This window comes from Oryctolagus cuniculus, chromosome 3, assembly GCF_051225735.1.
Source record: "Oryctolagus cuniculus isolate XC-2025 breed Fujian yellow rabbit chromosome 3, ASM5122573v1, whole genome shotgun sequence".
NCBI classification, from domain to species: domain Eukaryota; kingdom Metazoa; phylum Chordata; class Mammalia; order Lagomorpha; family Leporidae; genus Oryctolagus; species Oryctolagus cuniculus.
This window is the reverse complement of record NC_142869.1, coordinates 142,331,410-142,353,902: the sequence shown is the minus strand read 5'-3', so window position 1 is coordinate 142,353,902 and position 22,493 is coordinate 142,331,410. Positions and strand designations below refer to the sequence as shown.

At 39.9% G+C, this 22,493-nt stretch overlaps 1 protein-coding gene and 1 long non-coding RNA gene across 21 annotated transcripts in view; one reads left to right on the top strand and one right to left on the bottom strand.

Moving 5' to 3' along the window:
• MAGI2 (membrane associated guanylate kinase, WW and PDZ domain containing 2) overlaps positions 1-22,493 on the top strand; it is a 1,587,879-nt gene that overhangs the window by 1,456,740 nt on the left and 108,646 nt on the right. For all 20 annotated transcript variants that reach the window (XM_070071222.2, XM_070071219.2, XM_070071216.2 and 17 more), the window contains one exon: positions 529-672. In XM_070071222.2, coding sequence (XP_069927323.1) covers positions 529-672 — 144 coding nt within the window. The remainder of the gene's footprint in view (positions 1-528; positions 673-22,493) is intronic.
• Positions 1-22,493, bottom strand: part of LOC149127538 (uncharacterized) — a 34,917-nt gene that overhangs the window by 4,893 nt on the left and 7,531 nt on the right. The gene's annotated exons all lie outside the window — the stretch shown is intronic.

The following is a 22,493-nucleotide window of genomic DNA, read 5'->3' as shown; positions in this document are numbered from 1 at the left end:
GGTGATCACCTTTATGCATCGAGATTTTGCAAACAATGAAGATCAGGCAGTCTTGGACACATTGCACTTTAGATCATAGAGAAACTGATTCAGTGCACCTTAACTGGATATGCAGAGGCCTATGCAACTGGGAGATACAGTCACTGCTATAATAAACTGTATAATTTACATAAATACATACACATCACACACACGTGACTGATACGTGCATTTGTCATGTTCAACAGCAGTGAATAAGGAAACTTGAAAGATTATGTCAGTCAGTCCTCCCTGTGATGATTATGGTGAAAACCAAATGAAAAGAGCTACACAGTAGTTTCATAACCAAGTAAACTGTGTTCTGACCCACTCCAGCCTTAGGAATTCTGTCTTGTGTCTTGAAGGTTATGAAATCAGATTATTTCCTTTCACAATGTCGTATCATTTGGCTCACATCAACTAGAAGAGAGAAGGGGAACAGAGTGACTGGCCACCAGGGTGTCTCTGATTCTCAACAATTGCTTATTTCATTTCTCCCCAACCCCAAAGGATTTTGACTATTTCACTGTGGACATGGAGAAAGGAGCCAAAGGATTTGGATTCAGCATTCGTGGAGGAAGGGAATACAAGATGGATTTGTACGTGCTGAGATTGGCAGAAGATGGGCCAGCAATAAGGAATGGAAGGATGAGGGTAAGAACAATCTCTGTTTATAGAATTGCTGAATGAAAACCGTGTGTGGAGTTGGAAGAGTGCTGAGCACTGGACCAGAAGCACGACCTGATGCAGGATTGGCCTTATTTGCAGTTCACGACCCAACGGTTTGAAGGTTTGGCCAAATGCCATTTAATAGTATCTCTCCTTTTTCTGTTTATAGACTTATAATTGATAGACTTATAATTCTGTTTATAGACATAATTGAGGATAAAAGGCCCCCCAGATACAGGTTTCCCTTAAAAATTATAGAAGACTCTTTTTTTAAGAAGCAGAAGGACAGAAAGACAACTCACATTACTGTTGGTTCACTCCTGCAAATGCCTACAACAGCTGGGGCTGGGTCAATCCAAAACCAGGAACCAGGCATTCAATCCAGGTCTCCCACATGGATAGCAGGAACCCAGTTACATAAACAATTTTTTTTGACAGGCAGAGTGGACAGTGAGAGAGAGAGAGAGAAAGGTCTTCCTTTGCCATTGGTTCACCCTCCAATGGCTGCCGCGGCCGGCGCACCGCGCTGATCCGATGGCAGGAGCCAGGTACTTCTCCTGGTTTCCCATGGGGTGCAGGGCCCAAGCACTTGGGCCATCCTCCACTGCACTCCCGGGCCACAGCAGAGAGCTGGCCTGGAAGAGGGGCAAACAGGACAGAATCCGGCGCCCCGACCGGGACTAGAACCCGGTGTGCTGGCGCTGCAAGGCGGAGGATTAGCCTAGTGAGCCGTGGCACCAGCCTACATAAACCATTACCACTGCCTCTCAGGGTTCTGCTTTAGCAGGTAGCAGAGTCAAGAGTCAGAGCTCAGGACTGAACCCAGGTACTTCCCTGTGGGAAGTGAGAATCCCAATCAGTCTCTTAACTACTAGATCAAATAAACACCCCAGGAAGTTTCCAACTAGAGTGTTAGTGGAGAGTGGGATTTTCAATATGACAGTTGCTTTGAAGCATGTGGTTAATGGGTAACTGATTCATCTAAGGGCACAAAACAAAACTTGATAGCAACGTACTAACTCTGCCTCACTCTTTAAAATGGTAACTAGCAAGAATGTAATAAAGGTCAGTTATTATAAATAAAATCTAGAATGCATGCTTGCCCTCCCTCCTTGCTCTTTAAGTTATTATAGAGAAACTGTGGCTCTAGGGTTCTGGAACTCGATTCCTGTGCTGACCTTCACCAAACAACAATCCCTGGACAGTTGAACCTGTGATTTCTGCCACCAACTCTACCATCTGCAAATCTCATTCCCAAATCAAGGAATCATCCCAAGTACAAAAATATAAAGAATGCAGCTTGCATCTATTTTTGCCCTCCTCCATGATGCTTTGACAAAGGGAAGGTGTCTGGGCTGGAATTTGTACCTGGGTAAGACTAACTCCAGAGACTGGCGGTGCCTGCCCTGGGCCAATAGCAGCCTCTCCTTACTCCATCTGGACATGGTTTTAAGATAAGCCGCTAAGTGGCTTCTTGGCGCCACAACTTCCTTATAAACCAGAGGGCACTTTCTTAACATGCTGCAAAGCCAGCTCACAAGAGGTTAAATAAAACAAAATTAACCTTTGCAGTGCAGGTGAAATCAATACAGTACAATGACCATGAGTGAAACGACCAGGATCCTTATGTTTGGTGTAGCCATTAAGACACCACTTGGGTTGCGTGCATCCCATATCAGACTGCCTGGATACAAGTCCCAGGTCTGCTGGCTTCCTACTAACGCATATCCTGGGAGGCAGCAGGTGATTCCGCAAGCAGTTGGATCCCTGCTACCCACATGGGAGACCCAGATTGAGTTTTTGACTCTTGGTTTTGACCTGGCCCAGCCACAGCTGTTGCAAGCATTTGGTGAATGAACTGGAAGATGGATGATCTCTGTCCATTTACCTGTCTCTTCTCCTCTCTGACATGCTGTCTTTTGAATAAATAAAATAGAATTTTAAATTAAAAAAAATTCCAGGAAAATTCAGTGCCAACCAACGTTGCGAAACACTGAGGTTGGGGGAGATGTCTTGACACAGGTGTGATACACCTAGGTTGTGTGTGGCTCAGGCTTTGTTAACCCTCCTAGATGCTTGTCTAAGGAGATTTCTGTCCTGTTCCAATGGTTTATCTGAGGTCCTTAAATCCATGTAAATACAAATGTAGAGTTCTAGGGACAGGTGCTTAATCTCATGAAAGATGCTTTTTCTTTGGCAGGTGATAAAATAAGTCCTCTACCTGGTCTTCAGAAAGTAGTATTTTCACTTCTGGTTAAAGATTATGAAAATAGGCAATATTTCATCATTTGCTATACCATTTTGCAAAACAATCTATTTTTTATGTGCAAAACCTCTCCAAGAGGAATTATTATGGCCATATTTAAATAACATGGATTAGTTTGCCTTCAATTATAGTGTGTACATTTGTGTGTAGATATGTGTATATATATATCATTAAATTCTCAAAGATAATGAGTGACGGGAATAACAGAAAACCTATGACTCAGCTTTTACTGGCTGATTTTATCTCTGATCGTTAAAATAAGGCAGGTAACTTGGTAGGGAGATATAGAAGACCTTTTTCTTCTTCTGTATTTATGTATTGTATTTGAAAGTCAAATGTTTGGGATTTTCTCCTTTGTGGTTCCAATGGAGAGGTTATCTAGGGTGGGAGACTCCAGGGCAGGGCAAGTGACCACTTCATAATGTATATTTGAAGGTGCTCATATTATCTCTTCTCAGATTGAGGTAATACTTTGTATCTGTAAACTTAAAGACCAGCAATTACTCTAGTTCCAACACATAATCAATTCATTATTATTTTTCCATGTAATGTCCAATTTAGTCATTCAAAGCTAATCTTTTCTTCATTAGTGCTTTCACTAACTGACAATAACTTTTAGTTCTCAGATGTGTTTGAATTGTCTCAGCAAGGACAAGGATTGAATATTTGCATGGATTTAATGGTTTGATTATTTTAAACCAGTGCATAAACTGGATAATATATAGATTTCCAACTTGTAAAGTTCACAATTTAATTAATTAGGGACCACTTTAAGTTTTATTGTAAAGTCCCCGCCCAATACTACTGGTGTCCATGTATACATAGATTTTAAGTACCTAATAAGGCAACTGTTAATTCCATGAGTATAATGTAAGACTCCTGAGAAAAGTAGGTGATGAACTAGTCATTCATGGCTGTCATTAAAATGATAATTAAGACACCTGGATCCCATATTGGAGTGCCTGGGATTGAATCCCAGCTCTGCCTCCAGTTCCAGTTTCCTGGCAGGCTCAGGTTGTTGGGTCCCTGACACCTACTTAGGAAACCTAGGTTTAGTTCCCAGAATTCTGTTTCAACCTGCCCCAGCTTGATTACTGTGGGCATATGGGGAGTGAGCCAAAGGATGGGAGTACTCTCCCCCGACCATGCCTCTCAAATAATAATAAATAAACTCAAAAACAGAAACTAGCGCGAAGTTCTTCACCTCCATTGAGACATTGAGGCATATTTCTCTTTGTTAATTGATTCTTCCACCTTCAACTTAATGTAATATTTCTTTCATACCAAAGCCACACACACACACACACTTAATTTTTTTTTCTTTTTCCCAAAGAAACCAATTATTTAATGAGTACAAATTTCATAAGTACAGCTTTAGGAATATAGTGATTCTTCCCGTGATAACCACCCTCCCACATTCTCTCCTAAGCCAACTCCTCCTCCCTCTTCATTCCCAGTCCCATTCTCCATTAAGGAAAAAAAAATTCTTTTACACTCAAGACAAGGGCTGTTCAAGTCATTATTCTCAAAGTGTCAATTTCACTTCTACAAATTTCCTTTTAGGTGCTCTGATAGGCATCACAGATGAGGGAGAACATATGGTATTTGCCCCCATTGAGACTGGTTTATTTCACTAAGTATGATGTTTTCCAGATTCATCCATTTTGTTGCAGATGATCAGATTTCATTTTTTAATCACTGTGTAGTATTCCATATCATACATATCACATAATTTCTTTAGCCTGTCTTCAGTTGAAAGGCATTTGGGTTCATTCCATGTCAACCCAAATGTGAATTGATCTGCAATAAACATAGGGGTGCACATAACTCTTTTGTTCACTGACTTCATTTCCCTTGGAAAAATTCCCAGGAGTACAATGGCTCAATCATATGGTAGGTCTATATTCAGATTTCTGAGGTATCTCCAAACTTATTTCCATAGTGGTTTTACCATTTTACATTCCCAACAAGAGTAGGGTACCTTTTTCCACAAATTCTGGCCAGCATTTGTTGTTTGTTGATTTCTGTATGAATGCCATTCTAACTGGGGTGAGGTGAAACCACATTGTTTTGATTTGCATTTCCCTAATGGCTAGTGATCCTGAGCATTTTTTCAAGTGTCAGTTGGCTATTTGGATTTCCTCTTTTGAAAAATGTCTATTTAAGTCCTTCACCCATTTCTTAACTGGCATGTTTGTTTTGTTGATGTGGAGTTTCTCGATCTCTCTGTGTATTCTGGTTATTAATCCTTTATCAGTTGCATTGTTTGCAAATAATTTCTCCCATTCTGTTGGTTATCTCTTCATTTTTCTGAGTGTTTCTTTTGCAGTACAGAAGCTTCTCAATTTGATGTAATCCCATTTGTCAATTTTGGATTTGAAGGCCAGCGCCACGGCTCACTAGGCTAATCCTCTGCCTTGCAGCACCGGCACACTGGATTCTAGTCCCGGTCAGGGCACCGGATTCTGTCCCGGTTGCCCCTCTTCCAGGCCAGCTCTCTGCTGTGGCCAGGGAGTGCAGTGGAGGATGGCCCAAGTCCTTGGGCCCTGCACCCCACGGGAGACCAGGATAAGTACCTGGCTCCTGCCATCGGATCAGCGCGGTGCGCCGGCCACAGCACACTGCCCACGGCGGCCATTGGAGGGTGAACCAATGGCAAAGGAAGATCTTTCTCTCTGTCTCTCTCTCTCACTATCCACTATGCCTGTCAAAAAAAAAAAAAAATTGGATTTGATTGCCTATGCCTCTGGGGTCTTTTCCAAGACATCTTTGCCTGTGCCAATGTTTTGCAGGGTTTCCCTAATGCTCTCCAATAATTTGATGGTATCAGGTCATAGATTTAGATCTTTAATCATATTGCATGGATTTTAGTGTAAGGTATAAGGTAGAGGTCCTACTTCATACTCCTGCCTGTGGAAATCCGTTTTTCCCAGTACCATTTGTTGAATAGACTGTCCTTGCTCCAGGAATTGGTTTTAGCCCCTTGGTCAAATATAAGTTGGTTGTAGAAGCAGGGGTTGATTTCTGGCATTTCTATTCTGTTCCATTGGTCTATCCATCTGATTTTGTACCAGTAGCAGGCTGTTTTGATTATAACTGCCTTGCAGTATGACTTGAAATCTGGTATTGTGATGCGTCCAGCTTTATTTTTGTTGTAAAAGATTCCTTTAGCTATTCAAGGTCTCCTGTGTTCCCATATGAATTTCAGCATCATTTTTCCTAGATCTGAGAAGAATGTCTTTGGTATTTTGATTGGTATTGCATTGAATATGAAAATTGCTTCCAGAAGAATGGACATTTTGATGATATTGATTCTTTCATTCCATGAACATGGAAGATTTTTCCATTTATTTGTATCCTCTTCTGCTTCTTTCTTGAATGTTTTGTAATTCTAATTGTAGAGCTCTTTGAAACATTTGTTAAACTTATTCCAAGATATTTGATTTTTTTTTTGTAGTTATTGTAAATCCGATCAATCTTAGAAGTTCTTTTTCTGGCCGGCGCCGTGGCTCAATAGGCTAATCCTCTACCTTGCGGCGCCGGCACACCGGGATCTAGTCCCGGTCGGGGTGCCGGATTCTGTCCCTGTTGCCCCTTTTCCAGGCCAGCTTTCTGCTATGGCCCGGGAGTGCAGTGGAGGATGGCCCAAGTGCTTGGGCCCTGCACCCCATGGGAGACCAGGAGAAGCACCTGGCTCCTGGCTTCAGATCAGCGCGCTGCACCGGCCACAGTGCACCGGCCGTGGCGGCCATTGGAGGGTGAACCAATGGCAAAGGAAAACCTTTCTCTCTGTCTCGCTCTCTCTCACTGTCCACTATGCCTGTCAAAAACAAAAAACAGTCCAAAAAAAAAAAGTTCTTTTTCAGTCCTGGCATTGTCTGTGTATACAAAGGCTGTTGATTTTTGTGTATTGATTTTATATTCTGCTACTACACAAAACTCTGCTATGAGTTCCAGTAGCCTCCTGGTGGAGTCTTTTGGATCCCCTATATATAGAATCATGTCATCTGCAAATAGGGATAGTCTGACTTCCTCATCCCAGTTTGAATCCTTTGATTTCCTTTACTTGTCTAATGGTTCCAACTAAAACTTCCAGAATTATATTGAATAACAATGGCGAGAGTGAGCATCCTTGTCTGGTTCCAGATCTCAATGGGAATGCTTCCAACTTATCCCCATTCAATTGGGTGCTGGCCATGGATTTGTCATAAATTGCCTTGATTGTGTTGAGGAATGTTCCTTCTATACCTATTTTTTCTTAGAGTTTTCATCATGAAAGAGTGTTGCATTTTATCAAAAGCTTTCTCTGCATCTTTTTTTAAATTTTTATTTAATAAATATGAATTTCGAAACTACAACTTTTGTATTATAGCAGCTTTTCCCCCCATAACCACCCTCCCACCTGCAACCATCCCATCTCCCACTCCTTCCCATCCCATTCTTCATCAAAATTCCTTTTCAATTATCTTTATATACAGAAGATCAACTTACTATATACTAAGTAAAGATTTCAACAGTTTGCACCCACACAGAAACACAAAGCATTAAGTACTGTTTGAGTACTAGTTTTACCGTTAATTTGCATAGTACAACACATAAAGGACAGAGATCCTACATGGGGAGTAAGTGCACAGTGACTCCTGTTGTTGATTTAAGAGTTGACACTCTTATTTATGGCATCAGTAATCTCCTGAGGCTCTTGTCATGAGCTGCCAAGGCTATGGAAGCCCCCTGAGTTCACATACCCCGACCTTATTTAGATAAGACCATAATCAAAGTGGAAGATCTCTCCTCCCCTCAGAGAAAGGAATCTCCTTCTTTGATGGCCCATTCTTTCCGCTAGGATCTCACTCACAGAGATCTTTTATTTAGGTCATTTTTTCTTTTTGCCACACTGTCCTGGCTTTCCATGCCTGAAATACTCTCATGGGCTTTTTAGCCAGATCTGAATGCCTTAAGTGCTGATTCTGAGGCCAGAGTGCTGTTTAGGGCATCTGCCATTCTATGAATCTGCTGTGTATCTCACTTCCCATGTTGGATCATTCTTTCCTTTTTAATTCTATCAATTATTATTAGTAGACACTAGTCTTGTTTATGTGATCCCTTTGACTCTTAGACCTATCAGTGTGATCAATTATGAACTGAAACTGATCACTTTGAGTAGTAAGATGGCATTGGTACATGCCACCTTGATGGGATTGATTTGGAATCCCCTGCAAGTTTCTAGCTCTACTATTAGGGATAAGTCTGAGTGAGCATGTGCCAAACTGTACATCTCCTTCCTCTCTTATTCCCACTCTTATATTTAACAAAGATCACTTTTCAGTTAAATTTAAACACCTAAGAATAATTGTGTGTTAAAGAGTTCAACCAATGGTATTAAGTAGAACAAAAAAAAATACTAAAAGGAATAAAATAATAAGTTGTTCCTCGACAGTCAGGATAAGGGCTGATCAAGTCATTGTTTCTCATAGTGTTCATTTCACTGTGGTGAGTTTGATTATAATGTGTCATGGTGAGGATCTTTTCTGGTTATGTTTATTGGGAGTCCTGTGTGCTTCCTGTACTTAAATGTCTCTTTCTTTCTCCAAACCCGGGATGTTTTCTGCTAGTATCTTGCTAAAAAGGCCTTGTAATCCTTTCTCTCTTCACGCCTTCAAGAACTCTAGAACTCGAATTTTGTTTTTTTTAATAGTATCCTGTAGATTCCCAACAATATTTTTTAGATTTCTGATTTCCTCTTTTTTTCTTTGGTTTGACTGTATACTTTCCTGTGCTCTGTCTTCTAAGTCTGATATTCTCTCTTCTGCCTCACTGATTCTGTTTTTAAGGCTCTCAACTGTGTTTTTCATTTGTTATATTGAATTCTTACTTTCATTTTGATTTCTATTCAATATCTCAATTTCATGTTCTATTAAATTCCTCATTTCATCTTGATTCCTTCTCAAGATTTCATTTTCATGAGAGAGATTTTCTGTCCTGTCCTATATTGATTTCTGTAGTTCATGCATTTGTTTTTGATTATTTCTAAATATTTTATCATAAAATTTTTTAGTTCCATTTCTTGCATTTCTTCTATCTTATTGTCTTCATAATATTACATTGAAGTGTCATGTTCTTTTGGGAGCATCATGTTGTCTTCCTTGTTCTTGTTTCCTTGGTCATTGCATTAGTTGTTTGGCATTTGTGGAGATACTTGTTGATTTCTTCTTTTTTTTCCACTGTGGTGGCTTTTCTTGTTGTACTATGACTCTGTAGACTGTCTGCTTTCAGTGAATCTCTAGAGGCTTGTGGTGGGTGTGGCCAGAGAGTTCTGTTCAGTTCTTCAGGGTTAAAGGTGTGCCTAAAGTGACACACCCAGGTTTGGCATGGTAAATCAATCAATCTCTCTCTCTCTCTCTCTCTCTCTTCAGAAGGGAAGTAATTCCACTCAGCTGAGTTCTTCTCCTTGATGGTGATCAGTGCCTGAGCACTAGCCCCAGTAGGTGTATAATATTCATCTGCTCTGTCTCAAGGGCCACACAAAGCACCTATGCAGTCATCAGTGTAAGCTCAGATTCCCCTGAAATGTCTCTCACCGGGTAGCCAGACCGCCCAAGCTTGTGGCATCTCCTACTGAGACTATTCACATCTCAGCCACACTGTGAGTTCTCCCACATACCCTCAGGTTTTTTTTTAATTTTTTTTATTTTCACAGTCCCAGTTCATAAGCTCCACACATTCACTATGTCTTAGTCTCCTGTTATTATTCCCCACCAGAGTCAGGTTTTTCTGCTCAGCTGATTGCCGGGCGCAGCCCCAGGCTGGCACAGCTGTTATGTATGTCCAAAATGGCGCCTGCTCTGTCAGCTCATACGCCTTTGTAAGGTGATTGGAGAGAAAGAATGATATCCATACCTTCCCTTTTATTTTTTCTTCCTCTAGTTAGGCTGGTGTACTTTCCCCCAAGGGTCTTCAAGCCTCATTCTCTCTAGGTTCTTCCTGCTGCTTTTCCACCAGTGTCTCAGGCTAATGCAGTTTTATCTCACCTCTCTTTCCAGCGCTGGTACAGAGGCTCTCGGCACCTGGGGTCCCAAGCCATGGGCTCCCATGCCCTCCATGTAGATCCACTGTGTCCCTCTAGTTATGGAAGAGTTTCCTCTGATGATTTTTCCCTAACTCTTCCCAGAGACTACACTATCTCCACTTTTATTAAACTATCTTCTCCTGGACTATCAGTAAGCTCCCTCCCTATTCCACCATCTTGGAACCCTCTTCTGCATCTTTTGAGATAATCATATGCCTTGTTCTTCAGTTTTTTAATGTGATGCATCACATTGATTGATTTGTTCATGTTGAACCATCCTTGTATACGAGGGATAAATCCCATTGGGTTCGGGTGAATCATCTTTCTGATGTATTGTTGGATTTGACTGGGCAAATTTTGTTGAGGATTCTTGCATGTAGATTCATCAGGGGAATTGATCTGTAGTTTCTTTCTCTGTTGTATCTTTTTCAAGTTTAGGAATTAAGGTAATGCTGGCTTCATAGAAAGAATTTGGGAGAATTCCCTCCCTTTGAATTGTATTGATTAACTTGAGAAGAAGTGGAATTAGCTCTTTAAATGTCTGGTAGAATTCAGTATGAAGCCATCCAGTCCTAGGCATTTTTTGTTGGGAGGGTCTTTATGAGTGATTCAATTTCTGTCTTGGTCATTGGTCTGTTTAGGTTTTTTATGTCTTCCTGGCTCAATTTAGGTAAATTATACCTGTCCAAAAATCTATCCATGTTTTGTAGGTTTCCCAGTTTCTGATGATTCTTTTTATTTCTGTGGTGTCTGTTGTTACATTTCCTTTTTCATCTCTAATTTTATTGATTTAGATATCTCCTTTTTTTTTGGTTAGTTGGGCCAATGGTGTGTTAATTTTGTTTATTTTTAAAAAGAAAAAAACCTCTTCTTTTGCTGATCTTCTGTATTTTTTGTTTCAATTTTGTTGATTTCTTCTCTCATTTTAATTATTTCCTTTCTCCTGCTAGTTTTGTGTTTGGTTTGCTGTTGTTGTTGTTCTAGATCCTGGAGATGCATTGATAGCTCATTTATCTGATGCTTTTCCAATTTCTTGATGTAGGCACCAATTGCTATAAACTTTCCTCATAGCACTGCTTTTGCTGTATCCCATAGGTTTTGATATGTTGTGCTGTCATCTTCATCTGCTTCCAGAAATTTTTTTGTTTCTCTTTTGATTTATTCTATGACCCACTGTTCATTTAGGAGCATGTTGTTCAGTCTCCATGTGTTTGCATATGTGCTAGAGATTTCTGAGTTGCTGATTTTCATCTTCATTGCATTGTGATCCAAGAAGATGCATGGTATGATTTTGATTTTTTTGAATTTGCTGAGACTTGTTTTAGGTCCTAGCCTGTGGTCAATCCTAGAGGAGCTTCCATGCACAGGTGAGAAGAATATGTACTCTGAAACTGTAGGATGAAAAGTTCTGTAGATATCTGTTATGTCCAATTGGTCTATAGTGTCGAATAACTCCACTATTTCCTTGTTGATTTTCTGTTGGTTGATCTGTCCATTGCTGAAAGTGGGGTATTAAAATCCCCCAATACAATTGTATTTGAGTCTATGTCTCCCTTTAGTTCCACTAACATTTCTTTTAAATAGCCAGATGCCCTGTAATTAGGTGTATATATATTTATAATAGTCACATATTCCTGTTGAATTGATCTTTTAATCATTACATAGCATCCTTCTTTGTCTCTTTTAACAGTTTTTGTGTTAAAGTCTATTTTGTCTGATGTTAAGATGGCTACATCAGCTTATTTTTGGTTTTCTGTTAGCATGGAATATTTTTTCCATCCTTTCACTTTCAGTCTATGTGCAGCTTTGTTGGAAAAATGTGTTTCTTGTAGGCAGCAAATAGATGAGTTTTCTTTTTGAATCCATTCAGCCAGTATGTGTTTTTTAATTGGAGTGTTAAAACTATTTACATTCAAGATGACTATTGAAAAGCAACGACTTTGCGTTGCAATTTTTCCATAAATATTCCTATTTTTTACTTTGGATTTCCCTTGCACTTTTACTGGGAGCTTCCATTTCTTTACCTTCTTTCATAGTGATGACCACATTTCTGTGTTTCTGAGTGCAGCACATCCTTAAGCATCTTCTGCAGGGCTGGATGGTTGATTTCATATTCTTGCAGTTTCTGTTTGTCATGAAAGGTCTTTATTTCACCTTCATTCATAATGAAAGCTTTACAGGGTACAATTTTTTACTCTTAATACTTGGACTATATCTCACGATTCTCTCCTAGCCTGTAGGGTTTCTGATGAGAACTTCGCTGTGAGTATAATTGGAGATCCTCTTAAAGTAATCTGGCACTTCTCTCGTGCACATTTTAGAATCTTTTCCTTTTATTTTACTATGTAGAGTTTGATTACAATGTGTCATGGTGAAGATCTTTTCTGGTTATGTCTATTAGTAGTTCTAAGTGCTTTATGTACTGGGATTTCCCTTTCTTCTCTAAAATGGGGAACTCTTCTGTGTTCTTTCACTAAAAAGGCCTTCTAATCCTTTCTGTCTTTCCATGCCTTCAGGAACTCCTAGAACCTGTATGTTGGGTCATTTGATAGTATCCTGTAGATTCCCAACAGTGTTTTTTAGCTTTCTAATTTCTTCTTCTTGTATTTGATCTGACTGTATGACTGTATAATTTCCTGTGCTTTGTCTTCTAAGTCCAACATTTGTTAAGGCTCTCCACTGTATATTTTTTGTTCTATTGAATTCTTCATCTCCAAGATTTCATTTTGATTTCTTCAGTCTCATCATCTTCACAATCTAGTATTGAGGTGTTATGCTCTTTTTGGGGCATCATGCTGTCTTCCTTGTCCTTATTTCTTGGATTGGTGCATTTGTCATTTGGCGTTTGTGGAGATACTCATTGATATCTTCTTTCATTTTTCGCTGTGGCAGCTTTTATCTTTGGACTATGTCTGATTGGATTAGTGGAGTGTCTGCTTTCAGTGAATTCCTACAGTCATGTGGTGGGAGTGGCCAGGGAGCTATGTTCAGTGTTCCAGGGTGAAGAGTGTTTTGGAGGTGACACACCGAGGTTTGGGGTGGTCAATCTCCTTTTTTTTTTTTTTTATCAGAGGGGAGGTTTCTTCTTGTCTGTTGGCATGGACTCAGCTGAGCTCCTCCCCTTGAAGGAGACCAGTGCTGGGCACCAGCCCCAGTGAGTATGTTATTCACCCACTCTGCCAGAAGGACCACACAAAGGATCTGTGCAGTCCTCAGTATAAGCTCAGATTACCCAGCAATGTCTCCCACCAGGTAACCAGGTAACCCTGATTGTGTGGAACTTCCCATAGTGACTGCCCAAAGTCCCAGCCACACTCTGAGTCCTCCCACACACAGTCCCAGCACACAAGCTTCCCACAGTCACCAGCATCCAGCCACCTGTCTGTTCTCCCCACCAGACTCAGGAGTCTCCACTTGGCTCATTGCTGGGCATGGACATGAGCTGGCACAGCTGTTATGTATGTCTAAAATGGCACCTGCTCTATGAAAGCTTGTTACAGGGCACCTTTGCAGAATGATCAGAGAGAGAAAAAATGTGGCCCCACTTTGTTTTTTTCTCCTCTAGTTTGGCGAGCACATTATCCTATATGGGGCTCCAAGCCGGATTCCCTCTAGGCTTCTCCTGCAACTTTTTTGCCAGTGGCTTGGGCTACGGCACTCTGGTCTCACTTGATCTCCAATGCTGGTACAGAGGCTCTCAGCTGAGGGAGTCCTAAGTTCTGCATGTCTTCGCCCTCCACATAGGTCTACTGTGTTCCTCCAATTTACATAGAGTTTCCTCTGCCGTTTTCTCCCTAACTCTTCCCAGAGACTGCACTCTTTCCACTTTTTTTAAACTATCTTCTAAACTCGAGCAGCAAGCTCCCTCCCTACTGCACCCATCTTAATCCAATCCCATACTTCATGATTAAATAAGTTTTGAAAACCCTATGCTTTTTTCTGATCAGGGACAAAAGGGAAAAGCAAGTTATGATTTAATAATAATAGGCTATATAAGATTAAGTACAGTAAATTCATTCAGAACACAATTACCATTGGCTGATACTGAAAAATCATTTCATGTAATAAAAGGTTACTGTACTCTTAGGCTAGGCATGTAGATAATACTACTTGTGCACACTTGGCTAATGTACCAGATTTTAGTCTCTGAACCTAAGACTTTTCCTGGGTCTTTCATATTAGCTTTGGTTGTAGGAGAGTGGTGGTGTATGCCTATTGAGTAATACAGGGCTTTACTAAGAATACAGTGAGTGAATACAAGAATGCAGTGAAACCTAGATACAGAGGATTTCAGAGGAGATGGCTAGCATGAGTGCAAGAGCATCCTTCTACTGGGCATCTTGAGAGACTGCACTGCAGGTAACTTTTGAAACTTCTCCTTGTGCATGCAAGTCATTTACAAGAGAAATATTCATTCATGGTCTTCTACCCACGGGCTCTTTTGTGGATCATGTGAGAGTGAGGGAGTAGCCCCAAAATGACTCCCAGCTGATCAGTTTCACTCAAGTACTTCCAGGCACCTGCAACAGTGAGATGTGAGCAAAGATCTTCAGCAAATTAGACTGTTTGCTTTTAAACCGATTGATAAATATTCCCACAGAACATAGGTTTGTTTTCTCTTTCAAAAGCTTTGTATGTTTAACCAACTTGGGGAGTGGAGGAATCAAATGCTTACTTCCCACTTGATGGAAAGTGTCAGATCAGACAAATATCCTGATACGATACACTATTTTGAACTCTTTAAAAATATGAGAACACACTTATGACAAACCACATTCAGACAGCATGTGAAGAATAATAATGACTTTTGTGAGTCAAATTTATGAGATAAAGTCTGGTAACAGATGAGGGTATGAGAAATTCTTTTTCAGATCAATCTAGTGCTTATTTAAGGTTCTGGGACACCTGTGTCAGAATCATACAAAAATAACTAAATAAAATGAATTTAAAGGTTTAATAGACTGTTACTACTTTGAACCCTTCCAACCCATCAGCCCTCTTCTAAACCTCCAGCATAGAAAACAGGATACATTTACTTTTCCTTTTTAAATTTTCTATTAGCAATAATTGTACATATCTATGGGCTACAGTGTGATATTTCAATACATGTATTCAATGTGTACTGATTCAACCAGGGAAATCAGCACTTCCACTTTGTTGGCATTACTTTATGAATGGAGGTTTAGAGCTTTCTCTCTTCTAAATAGAAACGTTACTATAAAGAATACATGCTAGGTTGTGGTGAACTGTAGTCTCCCTACTATACTGTGTAACACTAGAGACTTATTCCTTCAATCTAACTCTGACTTGAAACCTATTATCCAAACTCCCTCTATCCTTCACCCCACCTTCTAGGAATCTCCATTTTGTATTCAGATTTGAGTTTTTAATTTGTTCTGTTCTTTCTATGTCTGGCTTATTTCAGCTAACATGATGTCCTTCAGGTGTTTGGAGAGTTAACCATTGGATCCCTCTCCCTTCCTCCCTCCCTCTCCATCTTTCAACTAAAATAAATATTTTTTTAAAAAAAAAGAAGCATTTGGGGCTGTTGTGTGGCACATTTTTTAAAAAAGATTTATTTATTTGCTTGAGAGGTAGAGTTACAGAAAGAGGGAGAGACAGAGAGAAAAGTCTTCCATCCACTGATTCACTCCCCAAATGGCTGCAATGGCCAGAGCTGGGCCCATCTGAAGCCAAGAATGAGGAGCTTCTTCTGGGTCTCCCACATGGATGCAGGGGTCCAAGCACTTGCGCCATCTTCCAGTGCTCTCCCAGGCTATAGGAGATAACTGGATCAGAACAGGAGGAACTGGGACATGAACCGGTGCCCATTGGGATGCCAGTACCATAGGCGGAGACTTATCGCACTACGCCACAGCACTGGCCCCTGTTTGGCACCTGTTAAGCCACCCACTGAGAAGCTGGCATTGCATATGTAGGTGCCAGTTCACATCTTGGCTACTCTACTTCCAATCCATCTCCTTGTAATGGACCTGGGAAAGCAGCAGAAAATGGCCCAAGTATTAGTAGAGATGACTGGAATAGAAGTTCTTATCTTTCACTAAGAAAAGAATTTCAGACGTGAGACAGAGAGTAGTGATAAGCCAGGGGGCAACTGTTAATGAGGCAGTGCATCAAAGGCAAGATGGGTAACTCTTCAGAAGAGTCTGACAGAGTGCCCAGTTGATACGAGTAAGAGGTGCACTTCTTCCTGCTGTTTCTCTTTCCTCCCTCTCCTTCCAGACAAAGGGCTCTATGGGTGATATTCTTGACCTAACTCCCAAGGTTGTTTTCCTTACTAAACATCTTCATAAAATTTGTATTTCAGGCATTAAAATTCTCATTCTGGTAACTGAAAAATGACATATAATTTAGGTTTGAATTTGCATTTCTTAATTATAAATGATATTCATCTTAAGCATATTGGACATTCATGTTCCTTCTTAAAAAACTGTTTATGAGTATCTTTTCCCCATTTTCTGTGAATATTTCTTTACCCTATATTGATTTTAGAAATGCTTAATGCTCTTGGTCATACTTTTTCATGAATAAAATGATGTACATATGTCACTCCAGTTTATGGCTGGAAATTTTGCTTTCTTTATGGTGTCATTTGATGAAGACGAAGTCTTTTTTTTCTTTCCAGATAATTTTATTTTTTCCCCAAAAACCTTTTATTTAAGGAGTACAAATTCCATAAGTACAACTTTAGGAATATAGTGATTCTTCCCACCATACTGCCCTCCCATCCTCACTATCACCCCACCTCCTCCTCCCTCTCCCATTCCAAGTCTCGTTATCTATTAAGATTCATTTTCATAAGCCAGTCCCAAAGGGAAAAATATCATATGTTCTCCCTGATCTGTAACAACTAACTGAGCACCTAAAAGGAAACCTGTAGAAGTGAAACTGACACTATGAGAAACAATGACTTGATCAGCTCTTGTCCTGACTGTCTAAAAACAGCTTACTACTTTATTCTTTTTAGCATTTTCTTTTTCTACTTAATACCATGGGTTGAACTCTTTAATTAACACACAATTATTCTTAGGAGTTGAAATCCATCTGAAAATTGATCCCTGTTAAAAATAAGAGTGAGAATAAGATAGGGAGGAGATGTACAGTTTGGCACACACTCATTCGGACTTACCCCTAAGGGTAAAGCTAGAAACGTGCCATGGACTCCAAATCCCATTAAGTTGTCAGGTACCAATGCTATCTTACTAGTGAAAGTGATCAGTTTAAGATCATTGATCATAAAGATAGGATTAAGTGTCAAAGGAATCACATAAATAAGACCAGTGATCACCTTCCATAGCCTTGGCAGCTCATGACAAGAGCCTCGGGTGATTACTGATGCCATAAATAAGAGTGTCAGTTGTTAAATCAACAACAGGAGTCACTGTGCACTTACTCCCCATGTAGGATCTCTGTCTTTAATGTGTTGTACTATGAGAATTAACGGCAAAACTAGTACTCAAACAGTACTTTATACTTTGTGTATTTCTGTGGATGCAAACTGTTGAAATCTTTACTTAGTATATAGTAAGTTGATCTTCTATATATAAAGATAATTAAAAATGAATCTTAATGAAGAAGGGGATAGGAGAGGGAGTAGGAGATGGGATGGTTTGCAGGTGGAAGGGTGGTTATGGGGGAAAAAGCTGCTATAATCCAAAGGTTGTACTTTCAAAATTTATATTTATTATATAAAAGCTTTGTAAATAAAAGATTCATTTTCAATTAACTTTATACACAGAAAACCAACTCTATACTAAGTAAAGATTTCAACAATTTGCACACACCACACATAATTGAGAAAAAATTTCTAGTTAATTCTCATAACACAACTCATTGAGAACAGAGTTCCTACATGGGAAGTAAGAGTAAAGTGACTCTTGTTGTTAATGTAACAATTAACACTCTTATGTATGATGTCAGCGATCACCTGAAACTCTTTTCATGAGCTGCCAATGGAAACCTTTTGAATCCACAATCTCTGTTGGTATTTAGACAAGGCCATAAGCAAAGTAGAAGTTCTCCCTCATAGAAAAGTACATTGTTCTTTCCACTGGGGTCTCACTCACAGAGCTCCTTCATGTAGGACATTTTTTGCCACAGTGTCTTGGATTTCCATGCCTGAAATGCTCCTGCGGGCTTTTCAGCCAGATCAGATAACTTAAGAATAACTTAAGATTCTGAGTTCAAAGTGCTAAATAAAGCCATTATCTTTCTGTGAGTCTGCTGTGTGGACTGCTTCTCATGTTGGAACATTCTCTCCCTTGTCATTCTATCTATTATTATTGCCAGACACTGATCTTATTTGTAGGATCCCTTTAACACCTAATCCTTTCTATATGGTCACAGTAACACTTAATATGATCACTTCAGGTTTTTTTTTTAATATGATCACTTTAATACTTAAGATGGCATTTTTACCACCCAGCTTAATGGGATTTCGGGTTCCATGGCAAGTTTTTAAAATGTACCCCTAGAAATAAGTCCATAAGATGTATGCAGAACTACACAGTTTACAGTTACAAACTTCCTCCTCCCTCTCTATTTTCACTCTTATTTTTTACTGAGATCAATTTCAACTGAGTTTATACACATATGATTAACTCTATATTATATTCTTAGGTGTTTAAATTTTAACTTACCTCAAACGGTAGAGTTAGAAACATACCAGGGGATTCGAATTCGATCCCATTGAGGTGGCATGTACCAATGCCATCTCACTAGTCCCAGTGATCAATTTCTGTTCACAATTGATCACAATGATAGGACTAAGAGCCAAAGGGATCACATAAAAAAGACTAGTGTCTGCAAATACTAGCTTATAGAATAAAAAAGGGAGAGAATGATCCAACATGGGAAGTGAGATACACAGCAGACCCATAGAATGGCAAATGTCCTAACAGCACTCTGGCCTCATAATCAGCCCTTAAGGCATGCGGATCCGGCTGAAATGCCCATGAGAGTATTTCAGGCATGGAAAGCCAAGACACTCTGGGGGGGGGGGGGAACCTAAATGAAAGATCTCCACGAGTGAGATCCCAGTGGAAAGAATGGGTCATCAAAGAAGGAGGTACCTTTCTCTGAAGGGAGGAGAGAACTTCCACCTTGACCATGGCCTTGTCTAAATATGATCAGAGTCAGTGAACTCAGGGGGCTTCCATAGCCTTGGCAGCTCATGACAAGAGCCTAGGGTGATTACTGATGCCATAAACAAGAGTGTCAATTTGTTAAGTCAACAACAGGAGTCACTGTGCACTTACTCCTCATGTAGGATCTTTGTCCTTAGTGTGCTGTACATTGAGATTTAATGCTATAACTAGTACTCAAACAGTATTTTTCACTTTATGTTTCTGTGTGGGAGCAAATTGTTGAAATCTGTACTTAATATATGCTAAATTGATCTTCTGTATATAAAGAGAATCGAAAATGAATCTTGATGTGAATGGAAGGGGAGAGGGAGTGGATAAGGGGAGGGTTGCGGGTTGGAAGGACGTTATGGGGGGGAAGCCATTGTAATCCATAAGCTGTACTTTGGAAATTTATATTCATTAAATAAAAGTTAAAAAAAATTTTAACTGAAAAGTGATCCCTGTTAAATATAAGAGTGGGAATAAGAGAGGGAGGAGATGTACAATTTGGGACATGCTCAATCGGACTTGCCCCAAATGGCAGAGTTAGAATCATGCCAGGGGATCCCAATACAATCCCATCAAGGTTGCATGTACCAATGCCATCTCACTAGTCCAAGTGATCAATTTCAGTTCACAGTTGATCACACTGATAGGTCTAAGAGTCAAAGGGATCACTCAAACAAGTCTAGTGTCTGCTAATACTAGCTGATAGAATCAAAAAAGGAAAGAACGGTCCATCATGGGAAGTGGGATACACAGTAGACTCATAAAATGGCAGCTGTCCTAAATAGCACTCTGGCCTCAGAATAAGCCCTTTAGGCATTCGGATCTGGCTGAAGATCCCATGAGAGTATTTTAGGCATGGAAAGCCAAGACACCCTGGAAAAAAAAAAAAAGACCTAAATGGAAGATCTCTGCGAGTGAGATCCCAGTGGAAAGAACGGGGCCATCAAAGAAGGAGGTACCTTTCTCTGAAGGGAGGAGAGAACTTCCACTTTGACTATGACCCTGTTGGAATAAGATCGAAGTCGGCGAACTCAAAAGGTTTCCATAGCCTTGGCAACTCATGACTAGAGCCTAGGGAGATTACTGACACCATAAACAAGAGTGTCAAATTGTTAAGTCAACAACAGGAGTCACTGTGTACTTACTTCTCATGTGGGATCTGTCCTTAGTGTGTTGTCCAATGTGAAGTAATGCTATAACTAGTACTGAAACAGTATTTTACACTTTGTGTTTCTGTGTGGGTGCAAACTGATGAAATCTTTACTTAATATATACTGAATTGGGCCGGCGCCGCGGCTCACTAGGCTAATCCTCCGCCTTGCGGCACCGGCACACCAGGTTCTAGTCCCGGTCAGGGTGCCGGATTCTGTCCCAGTTGCCCCTCTTCCAGGCCAGCTCTCTGCTGTGGCCAGGGAGTGCAGTGGAGGATGGCCCAAGTACTTGGGCCCTGTACCCCATGGGAGACCAGGATAAGTACTGGCTCCTGCCATCGGATCAGCGCGGTGCCCCGGCTGCAGCGCACCGGCCACGGTGGCCATTATATATATATATATATATATATATATATATATATACACACTGAATTGATCTTCTGTATATAAAGATAATTGAAAATGAATCTTCATGTGAATGGAATGGGAGAGGGAGCAGGAGATGGGAGGGGTGTGAGTGGGAGGGAAATTATGAGGGAGGGAAGCCATTGTAATCCATTAACTGCACTTTGAAAATTTATATTTACTAAATAAAAAATAAAAAAAAAAGATTTCAACAAATAGTATGAAGAAGAAAAAAAAAAAGAAAAGAAAAACTGTTCCTTGACAGTCAAGACAAAGGCTCTTCAAGTCATTACTTCTCAAAGTGTCAATTTCAGTTCTACAGATTTTCTTTTAGGTGTTCTATTAGTTAACACAGATCAGGGAGAACATATGGTATTTGTCCCATTGGGACTGGCTTCTTTCACTAAGTATGATGTTTGCCAGATTCATCCATTTTGTTGCAAATGATCAGATTTCATTTTTTAATCACTGTGTAGTATTCCATAGTGTACAATCTCATAGCTTATTTATCCGGTCTACAGTTGACAGACATTTAGGTTGATTTCATGTCTTAGCTGTTGTGAATTACGCTGCAGTAAACTTGGGGGTGCAGATAACTCTTTCATTTGATGACTTCTTTTCCCTTGGATAAATTCCCAGGAGTTGGATGGCTGGGTCATATGGTAGGTCTATATTCAGATTTCTGAGGTATCTCTATACTGTCTCCATAGTGGTTTTATCAGTTTACATTCCCACCAATAGTGTATTAGGGTACCTTTTCCCCCAAATTCTCACCAGCATTTGTTGTTTGTTGATTTCTGTATGGAAGCCATTCTAACTGAAGTGAGGTGAAACCTCATTGTGGTTTGGACTTGCATTTCCCTGATGGTTAGTGATCTCGAACATTTTTTCATGTGTCTGTTAGCCATTGGGATTTCCTCTTTTGAAAAATGTCTGTTGAAGTCTTTGACCCATTTCTTAAACTGAGTTGTTTGTTTTGTTGTTGTGGACTTTCTTGATCTCTTTGTATATTCTGGTTACTAATCCTTTATCAGTTGAAAAGTTTGCAAATAATTTTTCCCATTCTGTCAGTTGCCTCTTTACTTTCCTGACTGTTTCTTTTGCCATACAGAAGCTTCTTAATTTGATGTAATCCCATTTGTCAATTTTGGCTTTGATTGCCTGTGCCTCTGGGATCTTTTCCAAGAACTCTTCGCCTGTGTCAATGTCTTGCAGGGTTTCCCAATGTTCTCTAATAATCTGATGGTATCAGGTCATAGATTTCTGTCTTTAATCATGTTGAGTGGATTTTTGTGTAAGTTGTAAGGTAGAGGTCCTGTTTCATACTCCTGCATGTGGAAATCCATTTTTCCCAGGACCATTTGTTAAAGAGAGTATCCTTACTCTAAGGATTATTTTTAGGTCCTTAGTCAAATATAAGTTGGTTTTTTGATGCTTGGATTGATTTCTGACATTTCTATTCTGTTCCACTGGTCTATCCATGTTTTTGTACCACTACCATGCTGTTTTGATTATAACTGCATTGTAGTATGTCTTGAAATCTGGTATTGTGATGCTTCCAGCTTTGCTTTGTTGTATAAGATTGCTTTAGCTATTCGAGGTCTCCTGTGTTTCCACATGAATTTCAGCATCATTTTTTCTAGATCTGTGAAGAATGCCTTTGGTATTTTGATTAGTATCACATTTAATTTGTAAATTGCTTTCAGAAGAATGCACATTTTGGTGATATTGGTTCTTCCAATCCATGTACATGAAGTTTTCTG